This window comes from Anoplophora glabripennis, unplaced genomic scaffold, assembly GCF_000390285.2.
Source record: "Anoplophora glabripennis isolate ALB-LARVAE unplaced genomic scaffold, Agla_2.0 scaffold219, whole genome shotgun sequence".
Taxonomy (NCBI): Eukaryota; Metazoa; Arthropoda; class Insecta; order Coleoptera; family Cerambycidae; genus Anoplophora; species Anoplophora glabripennis.
In genome coordinates, this window is record NW_019416353.1 from 322,515 (window position 1) to 343,071 (window position 20,557).

Below are 20,557 nucleotides of genomic sequence, written 5' to 3' on the forward strand. Positions count from 1 at the left end.
ATATATATATATTAATTAATAAAAATAGGTACTGTTTTGTTAAGAAAAGTTTTTCTACTTTCTCTATAATCTTCACAAGTCAACAATACTTCTAGGTTAACAATAAATTAAATAGTTTTTTGCTTAGGTATGTCTTTTTATTTAGTTAACTGAGGGGAATGTTAACAATAACATCAATTTTATTCTGTAAATTATTGTTTAATAAATTTCATTACACAATTCTTTTTATTCTTTGTATTTTCAAATCCTTTTTGCAGCAATTATTAACAAATTTGTCAACGCGAAAGGAATATATCACCATTAAAAAAATCTATTATATCAATAAAATTCCACACGCGATCAATGTTCAAATACGATTTGTTTGTTTTAATCTTTATTAGTCATGTTTTAATGGTACATGAGAGAATATATCACGCACAACGTGACAGCTCTGCGTTATTTAAATATATTGATTGGGGAAAAAATACACTTATAATTAATAGAACTTTCCTTCTGTGAATTATAATTTTTGTACATGTACACAAGGAACTACTTGCTAACAGTGAACATAATAGTAAGAATTGGTTAATCAGCAATCAGATCACGATCTGTGAGATGTTCCTTTCCGTCAACAATTAATAATTATAGTATAAAAACTATGATCACCGATTTTTTGTGTCTAATAGCAAGGACATTACAGTAACAAGAAAATACGAAGACACTGCACTAAAAAATCAAAAATAAATTAAAGTTATTTAATATAATAACATGTCAAAAACAAAGGAGGGTTTTTCTTCTCGGATTTCAGAATATATTTTTTTATCATTTGTCCTTGAAGTTCTAGTTTTCGAGATACAGGGGAAGATGTTGTTTCTAAATATTTTTTGAGCACATGGAGATGCTAAATAAAATAATATTCAATAGGAAGAAAGTAATTGTCAATTCAAACTAGCGACGTAGGTGTGGGTTATGGTGGTTACATTTTAATAAAAAATTATAACACGCCGATATACAAAAATTGCTTTGTGATTATTAAATCGACAGTTCATTTTTTATCCAAAATAATCTATTGACTTTATAGCATAGATCCTAGTATTTTGGTGCAAAAAAAAATTTGTAATGGTGAGATGTTTAGATAAATTTAAAATTATTTAAATGGTTTTATAAACGGTTGTCAGAAAGGTTCCCCTGTGCCCCAATACATTTTTTTATGTTACTAATATCATTAATTTTCAGTTGGTTTTTCAGTTTCAATACTGTGTTTATGTGTCTAGGGTACAAACTGCTGGTTCCCTACCCAACTCTTTGAGAAACGGAGTGCACAAAATGATTCTATAAATCAAATTTTGTTTTAATATATTTTTGTTATTATTTCAACCTGTATTTAAAAATTAAATTAAATTTCGAATATATTGTGTTGTACTCTGTGCATAATCATATGGGTACCTACTACCCTATTTAAATTTTAAAAATTAACATCCTGAAAATTGACATGGTTAAGATCAGTTCAACAATTTCGTAGATATGTGATATTCACAAGAAGTTACATTATGTGAAGATACCATGGAAAATTTTCGCATTTATAGTACAATAATTAAAAAAATATATATTTTATTAAAATTGTAACTGAATATTAAACAGGTGGTACAATGACTCGAAAATAGAAACACATTGTTGTCACGTCACATACCATCACGTGAATTTTCTTAATTTCATATGACATGAACGGAATGTAATAAGTCAAAAAATTGAAATTTTTCTTTACTCATTCTGAAATATCTGCAGGATTCACTAGTAGATACCTTTATAAAGGATTGAAATAAAATATCTAGCCTAACTTTCATAGCAGGGTCACCATCAGGAAAAGTGATTAATGTGAAATGTGAAAATGATTCCGCTGTAACTTCTCTTCCATTACTTTGGAATAGAATAAACATCATAGCTATGGAAACAGATAAAAGTAAATAAGTTAAACAGTCAAAGCAACTAAAACGAAAAGTCAAAAAAAGTTCAGAACGAAAACATAGTTTTTCGAAACGTCAACAACTTTTTAAAGTGCGCGATATTAAGTGACGTGTATTTTCATAAAAATAACCGTTGACAGATCCATTTGAGGTAAGGGTTTATTTAACCAAATTTTAAAAAAAAATTCACAGGTGGTAAAATACCCTTAAAATAAAGAAAAAAAATTGTTAGACGGCCCTAAGAATTTGTTAATGACAGTTCGCGAAAATTAAAATGGCCATATTAAAATAAAGCAAGTAAAGGGTATTACATAATATGTTTGCACTACTTGTTTTCATAATCATCTAATAGAAACTGTTTTTTTCTTATTTTTCACAAAATTTTCGTTCTTCTTAAATTTACATTATAAAGCACTATAAAAAATATAAAGTTTGAAGAATTGAATATTAGTGTCAAATAAATATTACTATGAACAAAATAGTAATTTTGCAAATTATGTATACCTAATCCTAAGTAAGTGTTACCAACCCTTACTTTAATTGTTTATTTTGCAAATTTTGTTCGAAATTACTTCGTCATGAAATTTCTCTATGTGACAAATTTTGTTCGAAATTACTTCGTCATGAAATTTCTCTATGTGAGGTTAGAAATCATTTTCCAAAAACAGTATAGGTCTTAAGCTTCACTACCAAAATATCACCATTTTAATTTTCACCTGCTGTTAGTGGAATTTGCAGCAGCTATTGTGCGTTGCTAACCAACAAGCAAAGGAATCATATCTTGCTTAAAATGTATACGCTTATGACACATTCTTCCTGTGACATCTCTTATAATATCTGAGATAGACCTATTGAGATTTATATCTTTTTAATCCTGAGAATGTGCAATTAAAAATGTAATATGGCGTTCTATAAGAAAAACAAAACTTACATACACAGAGTTGACGTATCTTGTATGCAATGCTTATTTATATTTTTAATAAAGAAAATTCGTCTTAAAATTTATTTAGAATAAATCTTTCTAATGTAGTGTGTTAACTGGAAAATATTTGGGATAAAGTATTTTTTTTAAGGAAATTTGTTTCTTAAAATGTAAACTTGTTGGATTTACTGGCTGCCCTACTTTACTTTAGAAACGGATAGCATCTTGGAAATATTAGTAGTTTGTAACAATACAGGGTCTAGAAGATGGGTTAAAAAATTCGATTACAAGTAGTTCTTATCAAACTAAAACTGTTTCGTTTTCAAGGTACGGGGGTCAAATTTGAAATAAAATGGAACCGATACTTTTTATTTGATATTCAGTTGTGAATTAAATGGACTGCTCGATTATCCAAAATACTTTATGACCTCGAAATTCTGAGGTTCTTAGATATGGCGTCTCTCAGTATCACCAAGTATGACACTTTGTAAAAGCACTTTGCATCTGGAAAACGTAGTATTCTCGGACTCAGACTCATGTTTCTTTCTTTGTTTGCAAGCACTACGTATGGCCGATTGTTTTACCCGTGTTTTATGACATAATAACTAACTATACTTGTTTTCTATATCGAACTACTTTGTACAACAATACAATAAAAATCTAATAAACAAATTTGATTTGAATACTAAATTGGTTAAGATACGCTAATGACCCTTTTAATTATTATTACATTTGTTAAATATTATTAAAACAACAAAGCAAATAAAACATACAGGTATTCCTTCCAGAGGTAGCAAAAAATACAACTATTAGAGTATTTATAGAAACAGCAAAAAAGAAAATATTAGAAACAAATCAGTCGAATTCGGCGGAGCTTATTCCCTCAACCACAAAGTCACAATTATATGACCACGTTGAACTTTTAGCATTACAAATATTTTATTTTCCACATTTTCTGTTGATCACCTATGTTTCCAATATTCTCATCATAATCAAAAGAAATAGGGTGTCTTTAAAGAGTCTGTATAACACTTCACCAGACATAGTACGGCTCAAGATAAGTTCATTTAACTAAACATACCTTAGTCCAATAATTGATAATAACGGAGCTACACGCTGTCAAAAATAAATAACATTTTCTTCAATATCTTTCGACTGTTCCAAGCTAATTTCGAGAAGTTTCGTTTCTGGTGGTTTTTTTGTGATGAGAATTTCTAATTTATCGACGATTTCGTTGTATCTTCTAGAGGGCGCCACAAGCTACTAGTAGCACTCATTTAAACTGCTAAAACTTTTTTGCCACGGTGTTGGGCTCGAAAAATCTTTTCCCCCAAGTAAGGTGTACATTAAATTTGTAAATATATTAAAAAAATTGTTTAAATGTTATGTTCAACTCGATTGAAAAATATATTTTATAAGATAGGTAAATAATAATTAGTTATTGTTTAGACTTTTAGATTGTTTATATTGTTTACAATGTTTAGATTGTGTTAGATTGATAGATTATTTTTTAGAAAGTATATCTTTTAGTGTGTCAATTTTGTTTACAGTAAAATTGTTAAATATACGAAATTTAAAATTGTAATTGCACTGTTTACTTTAAAGTTATATTTGTTGCTAATAAACGATTGCTCCGGGGTCATTCAGTAAATTTTCAAAAACGTTCTTATTTTGTGTACACAAAGTATTGCTCATGATTAGGCGATCCTGAAAATTTCAACTCAATCCGTTGAGCGGTTTTCAAACTACCTATGATTTGTAAAATGCTAGTATTTCTCTCAGCCGTGACAATACAATGACGTCACCGCATGGGGCGGTTAGCCGGCTTAGTGCGCGGCTTAGCAGTTAGGTGCGCGTACGCTGTACGCTATTTCCCAGATCATGGAGAAAATTTATTTTTATTTTACCTCTGTCCCAAATGAGTTTCGTCATCTGCAGGCTATAGAATCGCAGCAGATGTTTTAGCGTTTGTGCATATTAAATTTAAAAATGGGAGCAAATTTCATAAAAGCAGATTCTCCTAATTTTCCAGAGGTAGGTTTGTTAATGATTATGGATTTTTTTAATAAAAACCACAACTTTATCAGTGCTGTAATGAGAGTAGTGAAAATCCAAAGCTTCTACGAAGTGCATTTGTAGCGAAAGTTTTTATGTTTTTGTACAATAAAAATAGTAAATAAGAATAAGGATTTTGTGTTTAATTATACGAGACCGTTTTTGTCACAGGTTTCAAAGATTTACCTAATCAAATGTAAAATTCTTATTACTATATTTATTCCCATGGAAACTACATAAATTTACCTAATATTATATAAATATATTAATAATACAGGGTGTAAGAAGTATGACTNCACGTTCTCGAGCTCGATTTTCATGGCAAACTCGACTGTCAAATCAGAAATTTGCTATCTTCATTTGTTTTTGAGTTACAGGGCGTTTCTCGTTATTGTGACACTTTTGAACACGTCTGTATCTCAGCTGTTAAATAAATTGGAGTTAAAGTGAAAATTGTTCAAGGCTAATTCTTTGGCGTAGAATTGAATGCCGGTATTAGATTTTTAGTAGATCTTAAGATTCCGGAGTTATGACCCAAAGTTATATTTTTTTAATTGGAAATCGTAGCTGGTTATGACCTCAAAAAAATGGAGATTTTTTTTTGCTTTTCAGCAATATACCACATGCTATAGTTATTTTTCCAAACACAGAAGATACGGGGTGTTTTATATATAAATTCGATCCTTTTTTACATTTTNACACAAAGTATTGCTCATGATTAGACGATCCTGAAAATTTCAACTCAATCCATTGAGCGGTTTTCAAACTACCTATATGATTTGTAAAATGCTAGTATTTCTCTCAGCCGTGGCAATGCAATGATGTCACCGCATGGGGCGGTTAGCCGGCTTAGTGCGCGGCTTAGCAGTTAGGTGCGCGTACGCTGTACGCTACTTCCCAGATCATGGAGAAAATTTATTTTTATTTTATCTCTGTCCCAAGTGAGTTTCTGCATCTGCAGGCTATAGAATCGCAGCAGATGCTTTAGCGTTTGTGCATATTAAATTTAAAAATGGGAGCAAAATTTCGTAAAAGCACATTCTTCTAATTTGCCAGAGGTAGGTTTGTTAATGGTTATGGATTTTTTTAATAAAAACCACAACTTTATCAGTGCTGTAATGAGAGTAGTGAAAATCCAAAGCTTCTACGAAGTGCATTTGTAGCGAAAGTTTTTATGTTTTTGTACAATAAAAATAGTAAATAAGAATAAGGATTTTGTGTTTAATTATACGAGACCGTTTTTGTCACAGGTTTCAAAGATTTACCTAATCAAATGTAAAATTCTTATTACTATATTTATTCCCATGGAAACTACATAAATTTACCTAATATTATAAATATATTAATAATACAGGGTGTAAGAAGTATGACTGCCATAAATTCAGCAGGGGATTGAATAATCATAAATGAACAAAAAAGTTGTATTACAGGGGCGTAAGATTAACAGTTTTCAAAATACAATGAGTACTAATATTGAAGAGTTTCATCGGAACGTGACAACACGTATACACGCGGCAGACTTATCCTGTGGAAAAAATGTAAAGAACTATTATTATCAAATATTTCAAGGCACTGTTATTTTCTTAGGTGTCTTCACACTAGTGTTTTCACACTAAGGAACAATACAATACATGTAATTTTTTTCTGCTCTGTGTCTTCCATATTGCTAACAAAATTCGATATTTAAACGTACCAATCGAAACTTAACAGGAATCTAAAACCCGACTACCCAACTGACAACCACAAAAAAAGACTGACATCACACGCAAGCATGTGGCAGCGGTTTCCCATGCGGTGACGTCACACCCGCCGTTTCAACGGATACTCACAATAAGTACGCCAGTTTATAATTTTTTTTGGATGACTTATAGGCGATATAAAATTCTACTTTTTAGCTGAGAACCTTAAAATTGCAATATCTTTCCGTTAAGCAAATAAATAAAGTTTGCTAAATGAACTCATTTCCTTTAACAGTGGTGTTGAAAATAACATATTTTTTATGCAAATACAAATTANTTAGTAGTTTCTGAAATACCCTGAATTCCCATCGAAAATGGACCAGCCTGTACATTAAATTTGTAAATATATAAAAAAATTGTTTAACTGTTATGTTCAACTCGATTGAAAATAATATTTTTTAAGATAGGTCAATAATAATTAGTTATTGTTTAGACTTTTAGATTGATTATATTGTTTACATTGTTTAGATTGCGTTAGATTGATAGATTATTTTTAGACAGTATCTTTTAGTGTGTCAATTCTGTTTACAATAAAATTGTTAAATATACGAAATTTAAAATTGTAATTGCACTGTTTTCTTTTAATTTATATTTCTTGCTAATAAACGATTGCTCCGGGGTCATTCAGTAAATTTTCAAAAACGTTCCTATTTTGTATACACAAAGTATTGCTCATGATTAGACGATCCTGAAAATTTCAACTCAATCCATTGAGCGGTTTTCAAACTACCTATATGATTTGTAAAATGCTAGTATTTCTCTCAGCCGTGGCAATGCAATGATGTCACCGCATGGGGCGGTTAGCCGGCTTAGTGCGCGGCTTAGCAGTTAGGTGCGCGTACGCTGTACGCTATTTCCCAGATCATGGAGAAAATTTATTTTTATTTTATCTCTGTCCCAAGTGAGTTTCTGCATCTGCAGGCTATAGAATCGCAGCAGATGCTTTAGCGTTTGTGCATATTAAATTTAAAAATGGGAGCAAAATTTCGTAAAAGCACATTCTTCTAATTTGCCAGAGGTAGGTTTGTTAATGGTTATGGATTTTTTTAATAAAAACCACAACTTTATCAGTGCTGTAATGAGAGGAGTGAAAATTCAAAGCTTCTATGAAGTGCGTTTGCAGCGAAAGTTTTTATGTTTTTGTACAATAAAAATAGTAAATAAGAATAAGGATTTTGTGCTTAATTATACGAGACCGTTTTTGTCACAGGTTTCAAAGATTTACCTAAAAAAATTTAAAATTCTTATTACTATATTTATTCCCATGGAAACTACATAAATTTACCTAATATCTTATAAATATATTAATAATACAGGGTGTAAGAAGTATGACTGCCATAAATTCAGCAGGGGATAGAATAATCATAAATGAACAAAAAAGTTGTATATTACAGGCGCGTAAGATTAACAGTTTTCAAAATACAGTGAGTACTAATATTGGAGAGTTTCATCGTAACGTGACAACACGTATACACGCGGCAGACTTATCATATGGAAAAAAATGTAAAGAACTATTATTATGATATATTTCAAGGCACTGTTATTTACTTAGGTGTATTCACACTAGTGTTTTCACACTAAGGAACAATATAATACATGTAATTTTTTTCTGTTCTGTGTCTTCCATATTGCTAACCAAATTCGATAACTTAAACGTACCAATCGATACTTAACAGGAATCTAAAACCCGACTACCCAACTGACAGCCACAAAAAAGACTGACATCACACGCAAGCATGAGGCAGCGGTTTCCCATGCGGTGACGTCACACCCGCTGTTTCAGCGTATACTCACAATAAGTGCGCCAATTTATAATTTTTTTTTTTTTGATGACTTATAGGCGATATAAAATTCTACTTTTTAGCTGAGAACCTTAAAATTGCAATATCTTTCCGTTAAGCAAATAAATAAAGTTTGCTAAATGAACTCATTTCCTTTAATAGTGGTGTTGAAAATAACATATTTTTTATGCAAATACAAATTAAAATTCCTTTTTATTGAAAACGGTTGGCTTTAAAGATATTAGCAAGGTATACTTTTTTTAAGCAGAAAAGTTGGGGAAAAGATTTTTCCGGCTCAAAGTGGAATACACCGTAGCACAAAAAGTTTTAGCAGACAATGGAATCGAATTTCTTTCTAATACTAAAAAACCACCGGATACGAAATTTCACGAAAATAGCTCGAAATAGTCGAAAAATATTAAAGAAAATGTTATTTATTTTTTCAACTCCGACACTCTGTAGCTCCGTTGGTATCAATTTCTGGACTAAGGCATGTTTAGCTGCTGGTGGAGAGTTGTACAGATATCCATTAGAGACACCCGTTATATTTAAACAGTTTATTCTATTCCTTATATATTTTTGAATTTGGTAAGGAAGTAAAACTTGCTGTTTTCAGATATGATGAGACAAATGCGTCTCCCCAAAAGTGAAATAATCTATTTTCACACTTCGTGTATGACACGTACATTCACGTGATGTGACAACAATGTGTCTCCATCTTTATGATATGTTTTCTGAATCGTTTTCTCAGTTGTAGAATACGTACAGATATGTAAAAGATACGAAACCGGGTGTGCGGTGCTTCTTTCGATTGACTCACCCTTACATTATAAATTACAGTCACGTTCTCACCGTCAGAGGAATGATTATCACTAGAAGGACGCCGCATTTCACGAAGTGGAGCCCTGGCGGCGAACTCGAAGAATTAGCGTGCTGCATTGCGGCCGGCTTCTCTTCTGAAACAAAACAAACAACGTTGTAGATGAATAAAAAATCCTTACCTACTACTCCGCGCCTGAAATTACAAGTAGGATGAGACAGTAAGTGTGCATTTCGCTGCTACCGAAAACATTTTCACTATCTGCTTGTAACTTTTAAAGAAAAGAAAGTTTATTAATGAAACTTTATTAGAGAAACTCTGTTTTTCCTGATATGAAATGAAATAGGTATGTTTTTGGAAAATTATTTCATGATGTCATAACAGGCACTATCATATGTTCCAAAAATAATATTTTCGGCTTACCTAAGGCAAACCTACGTGGTCATATTTGCACCCCCAAGCGAAATTTTTTTCGTATATCTTATTAGCACAATATCTCCACAGATGACGTTCCTCAGATGACGTTATACGATTTACCGATTATCCGCACGTCAACTGCTTGTTTACATTTTTTTACGAACAGAGAGAAATTACGAATTTCAGTCAACAAAAATGAAACTTACTGATGTGGTCGTTGCAGCAAATGTTAAGTAAATTTTGTTGGTGTGTCGTTTGTATAGCTTTGGCGAACACTTGTCAATAGTCCAATCAAATTGTCGAAAATAGCTCATTTTTTTGCCAAAAAATAATTCAGTAATTGAAAATATTTAGAAATTAGAAAAAATTCCGTAAATTCAATGAACTACTTTACCCCACCTGAATTTTTGGGCATCATTTTTAAAATGGCGTCAAAGTTCGCAAAAAACGGTTTTTTTTCATTTATAAGAAACTAAACATTTTAGAAAAAAATGTTTCAAACAAGCTTAGGAATTTTTAATACCGATCAAATAAAAAGAACCGACACCACTTTTATTATTTTATTATCTCAATGAGATACGTACCAATTCATAAATGATAAAAAAACCATTATAAATGTACATGAAAAGANTTAATAATTAATAAAGGCAAAAGCATTTGAATTTGCCGATATAAAATAGGTGCGATAAAATTCTATTTACATATTTCTTTCCTTGCGAAAGTTTTTGTCCGTTTTTATCACGCCGCCATACCGGTCGCATTGTGCGAGGTCAGGTTTTACAGTGGACCAGTTTCCAGTGCCGTGCAGAAGTGTATTTTTAAATCAATTTCGAACTGACCTTTTTGATTTTTTCTTTACAAAATTGTATTTGTAAGGGTCTATTGTAGATCCAGAATTTTTTTTTTGGAAATGTTCTGAATCACCCTGTATTTATATTGTACATTTCCCGTGATGATATGTTTTTGTTAAAATTACAAAAAAATAAAATCATTGAAAGCGTCAACACCTGTACCTTTCAATATCCTTCACTGTCTTCATTATTTGAACTACGGAATAATGGTGATAATACTAAGACAATCAAAATTAATAGTGTTCCAAAACTTGTACCCATTAAAAATTCAAAAAACTAAAAGACGAATTACAGGTCTCTATTTTTTATCAAAATGTTAGAGGACTTCGAACCAAAACCTAGAAGTTTTCTTTTCAAATTTTGCACATTTTTTAAAAAGACGCAATGGATTTTAGAAAGACTTCTCACTTACTAAGAAAATTCGTAATAAATAATTTTCGTACAACATATGAAAAAATGTTTTTCTAAATAACATTCACATTTTAAAGAATTGATCCGTGACCACAATAACAATAAACAAAAATTATAAACTGATCAACTTGTAAAAAGTGAGATAAACCTTTATGTCAAAATGGGAACAACATTTTATTAAATTTACTTATAAAAGGAAATATAAAGTCAGAATAATATTAATCAAATAGATACCTCATCGGCATCGCCTGGTATCAGTATCCATTTGTTTCAGTACGAAATTATTTTTTATCAGGACGCGTGACAATTTCATGTATCCTGAAACGCGCGACGATATATTTCAATAATAAATCATATCGTATGTCACATAGTGCACGTAAACCCGGTTTATGTTTACACGTAATTGATCAATACTTGTACCGCAAANGAAAAAATACACGTAGTTCAAATTCATGCATCAAAATTTGGTCATAGATTCTTAAGGCAAATTTAAGAGACCCATATTTTTTTATTTTTGCCAACTGGCCCCCTTTTTCGGAGTTACAGCCCCCTGGAGTCTGCCCCTAAGAAGTCTTTTTTATATCTCAAAACCATGTTGTACGAGAATCACTAAATTTGGTACACAGGGGTTTTATGACATGTGGAATCCAGGGATGGGCGTTTACGCGTCGACTTTAATTGTCGACGTCTACGTGTAGACTTCGCGTAGACTATGTAAACAACGTAGACTATGTAGACAATGTAGACAAAGCGGAGTTTACGCTCTAATTTCAGTTTAATCTAACCTATATTATATTTGCGTTACATTTACGTATGATCTATTTTGTGCTGTACTCAATTCATCACTCAACTTTTTCTGTTTGGCTGTTTTTACATAAACATAAAATGAGCGGACGTAAACCAAATTATAATTTTGGTCGGTTAAGATTAAGAAAGTGAAAACTTTCATTTTTGTATACTTAATATATATTTTTTAATATTTTTTAAAACAAAAATTATAAAAAAAATTATATAAATATATAAATTAAGACAGTCAGTAAAAAACAGTTTATTTAATTTTAAAATTTGTGTCTCCATTCGTGACCTCATTAAGTGAAAACTAGGGAATACATATAATACTCATATATGTATAGAGGTACATATACCAATAAATACACATAATATTTAGTTTGAGAAAATGCAATAAAAACATTATCTTGTGCCTCTGCAAATATTTACAGAAATATGTTACCATTTATCGTTTATTGAAAAGCTCAGCTCTATATGATCTGTATTAAAATCTTAGATCTTATATATTTACATAATATGATCTAGGATTGAAACAAAAATTATTTTGAAAGGGTACCTATATTATAAATTAGTAGAAATATTTAATAAAATTTTTTTCTATTAATTTCTGTAACTCTAACACCTTTAGAAAAAATAAAATTAACGTGTTCTAACTAAACTAAAATATCTACACAAAGTGTTCTTAAAACTTAATCAGATATTCCAAATTGTTGCTGACTTTAAAAATGATAAAATTTTCATTAAAGAATATATGCGACATATCTTTATTTAGAGATTTTATAGAAAAAAAAAATTTGGTCAATCTGACCTGACCTAAAACTATCGAGGAGCATCAAGCGAGACATTTTTTTTCTCGTGAATTCTCGGCAGATATTGTTTGATCTTTTGTACTCGGTTCATACATTTTTTTTATAGATGGTTGTGACAGGTAGGTACTTTTCCAAATTCCAAATTTTAAATTTTTCTTTTTTTGCAAGAATCTCGAGTTACAGCCTTACGAAATTCTTATTTTGAGGTACATACCTACAACACTTTTTTCTAGTTTTGAGAGTTTCTTTATTGTTGACATTGTCGACATTGTCTACATTGTCGACTCTTCCAAATTAAGTCTTCATCTAGATCATTGTCTACGCGTAAACAATTGCATTGTCTACGTCGACATTGTCTACCCGCCCATCCCTGGTGGAATCTCACAGTGCTACGCTTTTTGGCGAGAAACCCCCTTAAAACACTTTTTCGTGGGCCCCCTTGTCTTTGGAACCAGAAAAATTTGGTGACAAATTTGATTTGTTAAAAATTATTAGTTAGCTAGAAAGCCATTGAATTTAGGAACTTTTTTGTCTCTTGATATTTGTTTCGTAAAACGCAATGTTTTTGAGGAAAATGGCGAATCACGATATGCATTCGATCACATTTTGACATTTTTCTCGAAAACATTGCGTTTTACGAAAAAAGTATAGAGACAAAAAGTATCTAAATTTAATGGCTTTCTAGTGGACTGACAATTTTTGAGAAATTTAAATATGCGACCAAATTTTTTTGGTTCCAGACAAGGGGGCCCACGAAAAATTGTCTTAAGGGGGTTCCCCGCCAAAAAACGTCCAGATTCTACATGTCACAAAACCCCTGTGTACCAAATTTAGTGATTCTCGTACAACAGGGTTCTGAGATATAAAAAAAGATTATCCTTAGGGGCGGACTTCAGGGGGTTGTAACTCCGAAAGAGGGGCCACTTGGCAAAAATAAAAAATACGGGTCCCCTAAATTTGTCTTAAGAATCTGTGACCAAATTTTGTTGCATGAATTTCGGGACAGTCTGTATACGGGGCCCATAAAAATGAAATTTAATGAAATAAAATGGGACCAATCGTTGCAGACTACTTTTTATATCGAAGTACAATCAATTATAACATGTGTAAATTTCAGCCCTTAATATTAATAAATGAGGTCGTGGCGATTTTTCGAAAAAAAAAAAATTCTCGGCCCTTGTTGGTCGTAGGGCAAATGTTTAAAAATTCGTGAAAAAATGTCAACTTTCGTACGGCAGTATCGACATTATGATACGAATTGAAATCAAAAAGTTAATCAAAGTTTTATGGCCACGAAAAGAAAACCAATATTTCGATAGTTTTTTGCGATATTTGAAATTGATTTGTGGCTCGCGCAATACTTGCACATAATAGTGTAATTATTAAAGAAAATTTTAAGCCCAACCCCGTTCCTAGAGATGTGGCGGCCATGAATTATGGGGATTTTACAAAAACGCTTTTTCTTCGAAAAACTCGAATTTTGCAAAAACTATAAAATATTTTTCAAATTTGAAAAAGTCATTTTATTTTGCCAAGAGCTNAAAAAACTAAAAGACGAATTACAGGTCTCTATTTTTTATCAAAATGTTTGAGGACTTCGAACCAAAACCTAGAAGTGTTTAAAGCATCATTAAATCTTAATTATGATATTATAGTTTTGGTTGAAACTTGGCTTTGTCCTGACATATTTGATAGTGAAATTTTTTGTTTGGACTACGTAGTTTTTAGGAAGGATAGATCATTGGACACCAGTACCAAGGCCGCTCAGTGCAGTGAAATCTAAGTTACCTGCTGCTATAGTTTCAGTTCCTGAGAACCATTGTAAAGAAATTTTGATATCTATTTGCATTAATGCAGTTCAATATATATTTGGTGCCGCGTATATTCCTCCAAGTTCACCAATTGACATTTATTGTGAGCATTTGTCATCAGTGGATTATATAATGGATCGTATTCCTGAAGCTTCTTTGTGTTGCGTTGGGAACTACACATGCCTGGTGTATGCTGGGAATGGGACGATAAGGATTTAATGAAAACAATTTCAACTAATTCTGTATGGGAATCTACAGTATGTGATAACTTTAATTTTTTAAATTTATATCAATTTAATAATGTATTTAATCACAATGATGTTATGCTTGATTTAGTTTATTCCAGCAGTAAGAACTTACGTGTAGAAAGATCAAACTTTTCTATTGTCGAACCTGATTTGCATCATCCGCCTCTTTTAATTAATCTATATTATGCATCATACATTCCTGCCTTAGTGAATAAAAATACTTGGAGTTTAAATTTCAAAAAGCAAACTATGATCTGTTGAATGATTATTTTAATTCTATTGTTTGGGATCAAGTATTCACTAAACTTGATATAAATTTTGATTTAGCTAATTTTCTATATTTAATTTATGATGATATTTTTGATAACTATATACCTGAATCATATATTAATTCCGGAAATTTCGAGTGTGGTATAATTCTAAAACTAAACAGATTATTAAACATAAGAATAAGATGTACAATAAGTATAAAAAAACTGGTAATAGTGATTTTTTAAATAAATATAAAGAATTAAGAATTCAAGCTAAAAACTGTATTGATAATGATCACAACAGGTTTATTCAGTTCACTCAAAATAGTATTAAAAATAATTCGAAACATTTTTGGAATTATATTAATAATTCTGAGAAAAACCACATACATTCTAAACGTTATGTACTTTAACAACTGCACACTGCAATCTAGTCTTGATATATGTAATGCATTTGCCGATTTTTTTACTTCAGTTTATACTATTTCCGACAATAAATCTTCTGCATTTATTAATAATTGGCAATCCTTAAATACACTGTCTCACATCGATATTAATTCTGACATAGTTTTTAATAAATTAATTCATCTCAAGGAAAGCTTCAATATGGGTCCTGATGGAATTCCTCCGTATTTTTTAAAACTTTGTAATCCATTTTTGGCTTGGCCATTATCATTAATTTTTCAGATTTCTATTAATCTGGGTTATTTTCCCGATCTATGGAAATCAAGTTATATATTCCCACTGTACAAATCAGGTGATAAATCTGATGTATGTAATTATAGACCAATTTGCTGTCTTAGTGCAGCGGGGAAGTTTTTGAATTCATTGTTGCAGATGTTCTTCGTCTAAATTTACTATTTCTCCTTATCAACATGGTTTTTACCCCGATCGAATCACAGAAACAAACTTACTGATTTTCAGTAACTATATTGTGAAAGTTATTGAGGATGGGTACCAGGTTGATACAATTTATACTGATTATCGTAAAGCGTTTGATAGAGTTAACCACAAATTAATACTAAGTATATTAGAATCTTATGGGTTAATCGGGAACTTGCTATTGTGGATGAAAATATAACTCAAATGGTTAAAGTTAAAGTGTTTACTTCACGTGAAATAATTGTAACACCTGGTGTTCCTCACGGTAGCCATCTGGGACCAATATTGTTTCTTCTTTTTATAAATGATCTGTCTCATAACTTGAAATCATGTAGATATTTAATGTTTTCCGATGATTTGAAATTATTTTTAAGTGTTAAGGAATCTATGGATAGTGATGCAATTCAGAGCAATTTGAATCAATTAGCCAAATGGTGCGAATCCCACGATATGGAGTTAAACCATAACAAATGTAAAGTAATTTCTTTTACCCGTAGAAAGAATATTTGGTTGTCGGATTATTTTATTGATAATATTAAACTTGAAAGAGTAAATATAGTGAATGATTTGGGAATAAAATTTGATTATGAATTGAAATTCACTTCTCATATTGAAGATTTATTGAGCAAATGTTTTAGAATGTGGTTTCATTAAACGTCAAACTCGAAACTTCATTAATATTACTTCTATTATAGGTACTTTTATATAAATCTCTGGTGCGTTCAACTTTGGAATATTGTTGTATTATTTGGAATCCACATTTTGCCAATTATGTGGATCGTTTGTAGCGTATTCAAAAGAAAATATGCTATTTTGTGCTCTCTAAATTGAATATTAATAAAAATGATTATGAATATAGTGAAAGATTACATCTACTTAGTATTCAATCTCTAAAATGTAGGAGACACTATTCTTATTTAAAATTTGCTCATAAACTTTTTCATAACAGAATAAATTGTAGTGAAATATTATCATTATTTAATATAAGAGTGCCAAACTACACTACCAAGTCAAATGAATTTCTCTATTTAGATCAATCTCGCACTAATGTTGGATTATATTCTCCCATTAATGAAATTAGTAAGGCGGTTAATGCGTTGCCACAGGATTTTGATATCCTTGAGGCATCGTGGTGTCAACTTACTAAGTTCATAAAAGAACTCAGCTAGTTATTACTTATAAATGATGATTGACTTAGTATTTATTTTTGTATTATTTGTTAAGGTATTGTTTATTGTAATTTTTTTTTGGACAACTGTTATTATTTCGATTGTATCATTTGGATTTCCTGTAAATACAAAAATTGAATTAATTAAATTAAATTAAATTAAAGCTATCGCATAGAGGTACATTAAACCTTAAACCACTACAATATTTGATTAGAAGTAGGTATATGGGAAAGAAATCCAAATAGATATTTGAAAACTTGTAAGTGAATTTGTGTAACTGCCTACATTTACATTTAACACCAATGTAACAAAAATTACATTAATTGTCTTAACTGTTTTCTTATAAATTTTATCAAACATGTCATACCAAATATAAATTTGATCTATATGAAAACAAAACTCTTCCAAAAAATACTTTAACCTTATGTGCTTTCGATTTTCATTTGTTACAAATTATTTATTTTTAAATAAAACCACAACGAAAAATATGACTTCAAAACAAGTACAATGTCTTGTTAGGAAAATAGGGCCAATTTTAAGCGCAGTTAGTGCAAATAAAATGAGAATTATGTTTCTCATGTGATTTTCAATATATTCAACTAGCTTTCGAAAATAACCCATGCTCGAAATCCAGTGTTAGAAATCGCCACAAGCTCTCAACTAAGGAATTAAATTTTCGCCAATTTTTAGAATGCAACTGCTGAAACTCTCCACCGCAAACTGCTCTAAACGCGCCCAATTAGGGCAGAATATATCCAGAGAGCCCGACGATGTCTGCAGAGTCGCTCTGCCAACTCCGTTGAAAGCCTTAGTACAAAGTGCGTCGAGAGTGTGTACTATAAGTTACAGGCAATAAAAAGAGCGTGTCCTACTCCTGAGAACATTAAGTCCAGATTTCAAACTCCGAGTTTGAGCTAGTAACCCAATGTGAAGGCCATATTAGTAAGAGCTACCGAGAAGAAGGCCAATAGTGACGGGATACGACAGTTTATTGTGTCGATCATAACAATTTTAGGTTGTTCAATCAGTTAGTTATTTTTTATACAGCGGTTCAGCGTCATATGACATATTACACACCTTCAGAACTATTACTCCTAGGTAGATTCTGAAAATTATAAAATATAACTAGGACCTAATCGAGCTGAATTTCCAATCATATTTGACTACTTTTAAGGGGCAACTAATATCTCTAACTCATTATCATTCCCGAAACTCAACCTTTCCGGAATATTCAACAATTTGTTAGAATTCAAACCGCTGAAAAAGTTTACAAGAATTTTGATATCTTTTTTTACCTAACAGATAAATAGTATTTACCTATTTCTTGATGTGGGGTGAAAAGCGTTCAATTACATATTTTAGTCAATTCCAGACTACAAAAAATATATTTGGAATCAAACACTCTCTCTTTATTTTTTTTTGAAATGTGCAAAATGAAACCTCCATCTAATATAAATATTATAAGGGATAGAATCATAAGATTGAAATAATTGCCACTGAATTTTAATAATTGTTCCTAAACATCGGATTAATTTAATGTTGAATACTTGCTAAACTTAAAAATTTTAAAGCAACACAAAAGTAAATAAAGTTCGAGCTCAGAGTTAAACGATGCATTTTAGTTCATCCATGTAACTAGCATTTTGTATTTAGAGTGGAAACAAATTTGAAGCTGAAACTAAACTAAATGTTCATACATCCATCTCCATTATTAGGCATCCCAAATTCCCAAAAAGTACCTTATCTTTTAGAAAATAGTATTATATGATCAACCGGCGTGTATAAGAAATGCAGTAAAATATTTATTACTGGGTCCACACTGACGTGAACATTGTTAGCTAACTATGTTCACCTAGTAGCTAACATGAGACCTCATGAATAGCAATGAGAATACTAAGGACATTACTACACCACATAATAGTTACTCTAGTATACACATTAGTATGAAAAATCAGTAACTGCCACCATAATGTCAGAAAACAAATTTTACTGTGACCGTTAGATAATTTTACTGCGACTGTTAGAGAATCTTACTACGATTGGTAGCGAATTTTACTGCGACTGTTAGCGAATTTTACTATGACTGTTAGCGAATTTTACTACGAGACAGTTAGCGGGTTCTACTACGAAACTGTTAGCAAATTTTACTACGAAACTGTTAACGAATTTTAATATGACTGTTAGCGAATTTTGCTACGAGACTGTTAGCGAATTTTACTACGAGACTGTTAGCGAACTTTAATATGACTGTTAGCGAATTTTGCGATGAGACAGCGAATTTTACTACGAGAGAGTTAGCGAATTTTACCATGACTGTTGGCGAATTTTACTACGAGACTGTTAGCGAATTTTAAGACGAGACTGTTAGCAAATTTTACTATGTCTGTTAGCGAATTTTACGACGAGACTGTTGGCAAATTTTACTACGAAACTGTAAACGAATTTTACAATGATTGTTAGCGAATTTTGCTACGAGACTGTTAGCGAATTTTACAACGAGATATTTTAGCGAATTTTACAACGAAACTGTTAACGAATTTTACTATGACTGTTAGCGAATTTTACTATGACTGACTGTTAGCGAACAGGGTTAGTTATTATTGTTTGTGTCAGTGTGTACGTGGAGCAAACTGAAGTTCGTGAGCGAACAATGTTAGCTTGCAAATGCTTACATTATTCGCAAATGTTGTTAATGAACCTAGTTAGGTAACACTGTTCGCGTCAGTGTAGGCCCGGTTTAACAGGAGTATCTTGAGATGTGTAAAAAATGTTATACATAAATTACGAGTACTTTGAAGAGAAATAATGCTACTACTTTACTGAACCATAAAATCTTAGCACAGCTTAACATAACAAACTTTTGAATAAAACATGTGAAGATTTATTGATCCTTCGTAGTGGAGAGGAGCTTTCAATTCGATCATTCGGGCATAGGCGCATATTTCTTTACCACACTACTAAATAATAATATTAACACGTTTAAAGGAGTTTAAAGAACAACGTTGGAAACTTTTTATTGACCACGGCTATATTTAAGAATAAATAATGGTTATTTTAATATTATTTTGTATATTCATACATTTTATTGTTTCAGAAGTTGTATAAGCTATTGCTAATTTGACTTCATTTCAGTTTATTTGCATATGTATTCATTCAAATATAAACATTCTGAAGTTCTATTTATTTTCTTTTCAAATTTTGCACATTTTTTTAAAAAGACGCAATGAATTTTAGAAAGACTTCTCACTTACTAAAAAAATTCGTACTAAATAATTTTCGTACAACATATGAAAAAATGTTTTTCTAAATAACATTCACANAAAAAACTGTTTTTTGCGAACTTTGGACGCCATTTTGAAAATGAAGCCCAAAAATAAACCAGTTTATTGAATTCGGACATTTTTTTAATTTTTACATATTTTCAATTACTGAACTATTTTTTGGCACCTGAAAAAGTAATTTGATTGGACTACAAGAGAGTAGTTGCTCTCGATATGCAGCATCGACACGATACAACATTTGTTTACGTTTGAAATTACGTATAATAGAACACAGTTGCTTAGTACCACCACAGACAATATAGCTTATCGCCAACCTATTTTGTCTGTGGTACTACTAATACTGTATGTTTAACATGAGATATGAAATAGATTCTGTGT

The 20,557-nt window shown here is 31.0% G+C and overlaps 1 protein-coding gene across 1 annotated transcript in view; it reads right to left on the reverse strand.

Annotated features, from left to right (window-relative positions):
• Window positions 1-9,280: 9,280 nt before the first annotated feature.
• LOC108906941 overlaps window positions 9,281-20,557 on the reverse strand; it is a 163,525-nt gene continuing 152,248 nt past the window's right edge. Inside the window, exon 6 of the mRNA XM_018710389.1 lies at window positions 9,281-9,396. Within this exon, the coding sequence (XP_018565905.1) occupies window positions 9,281-9,396 (116 nt within the window). The remainder of the gene's footprint in view (window positions 9,397-20,557) is intronic.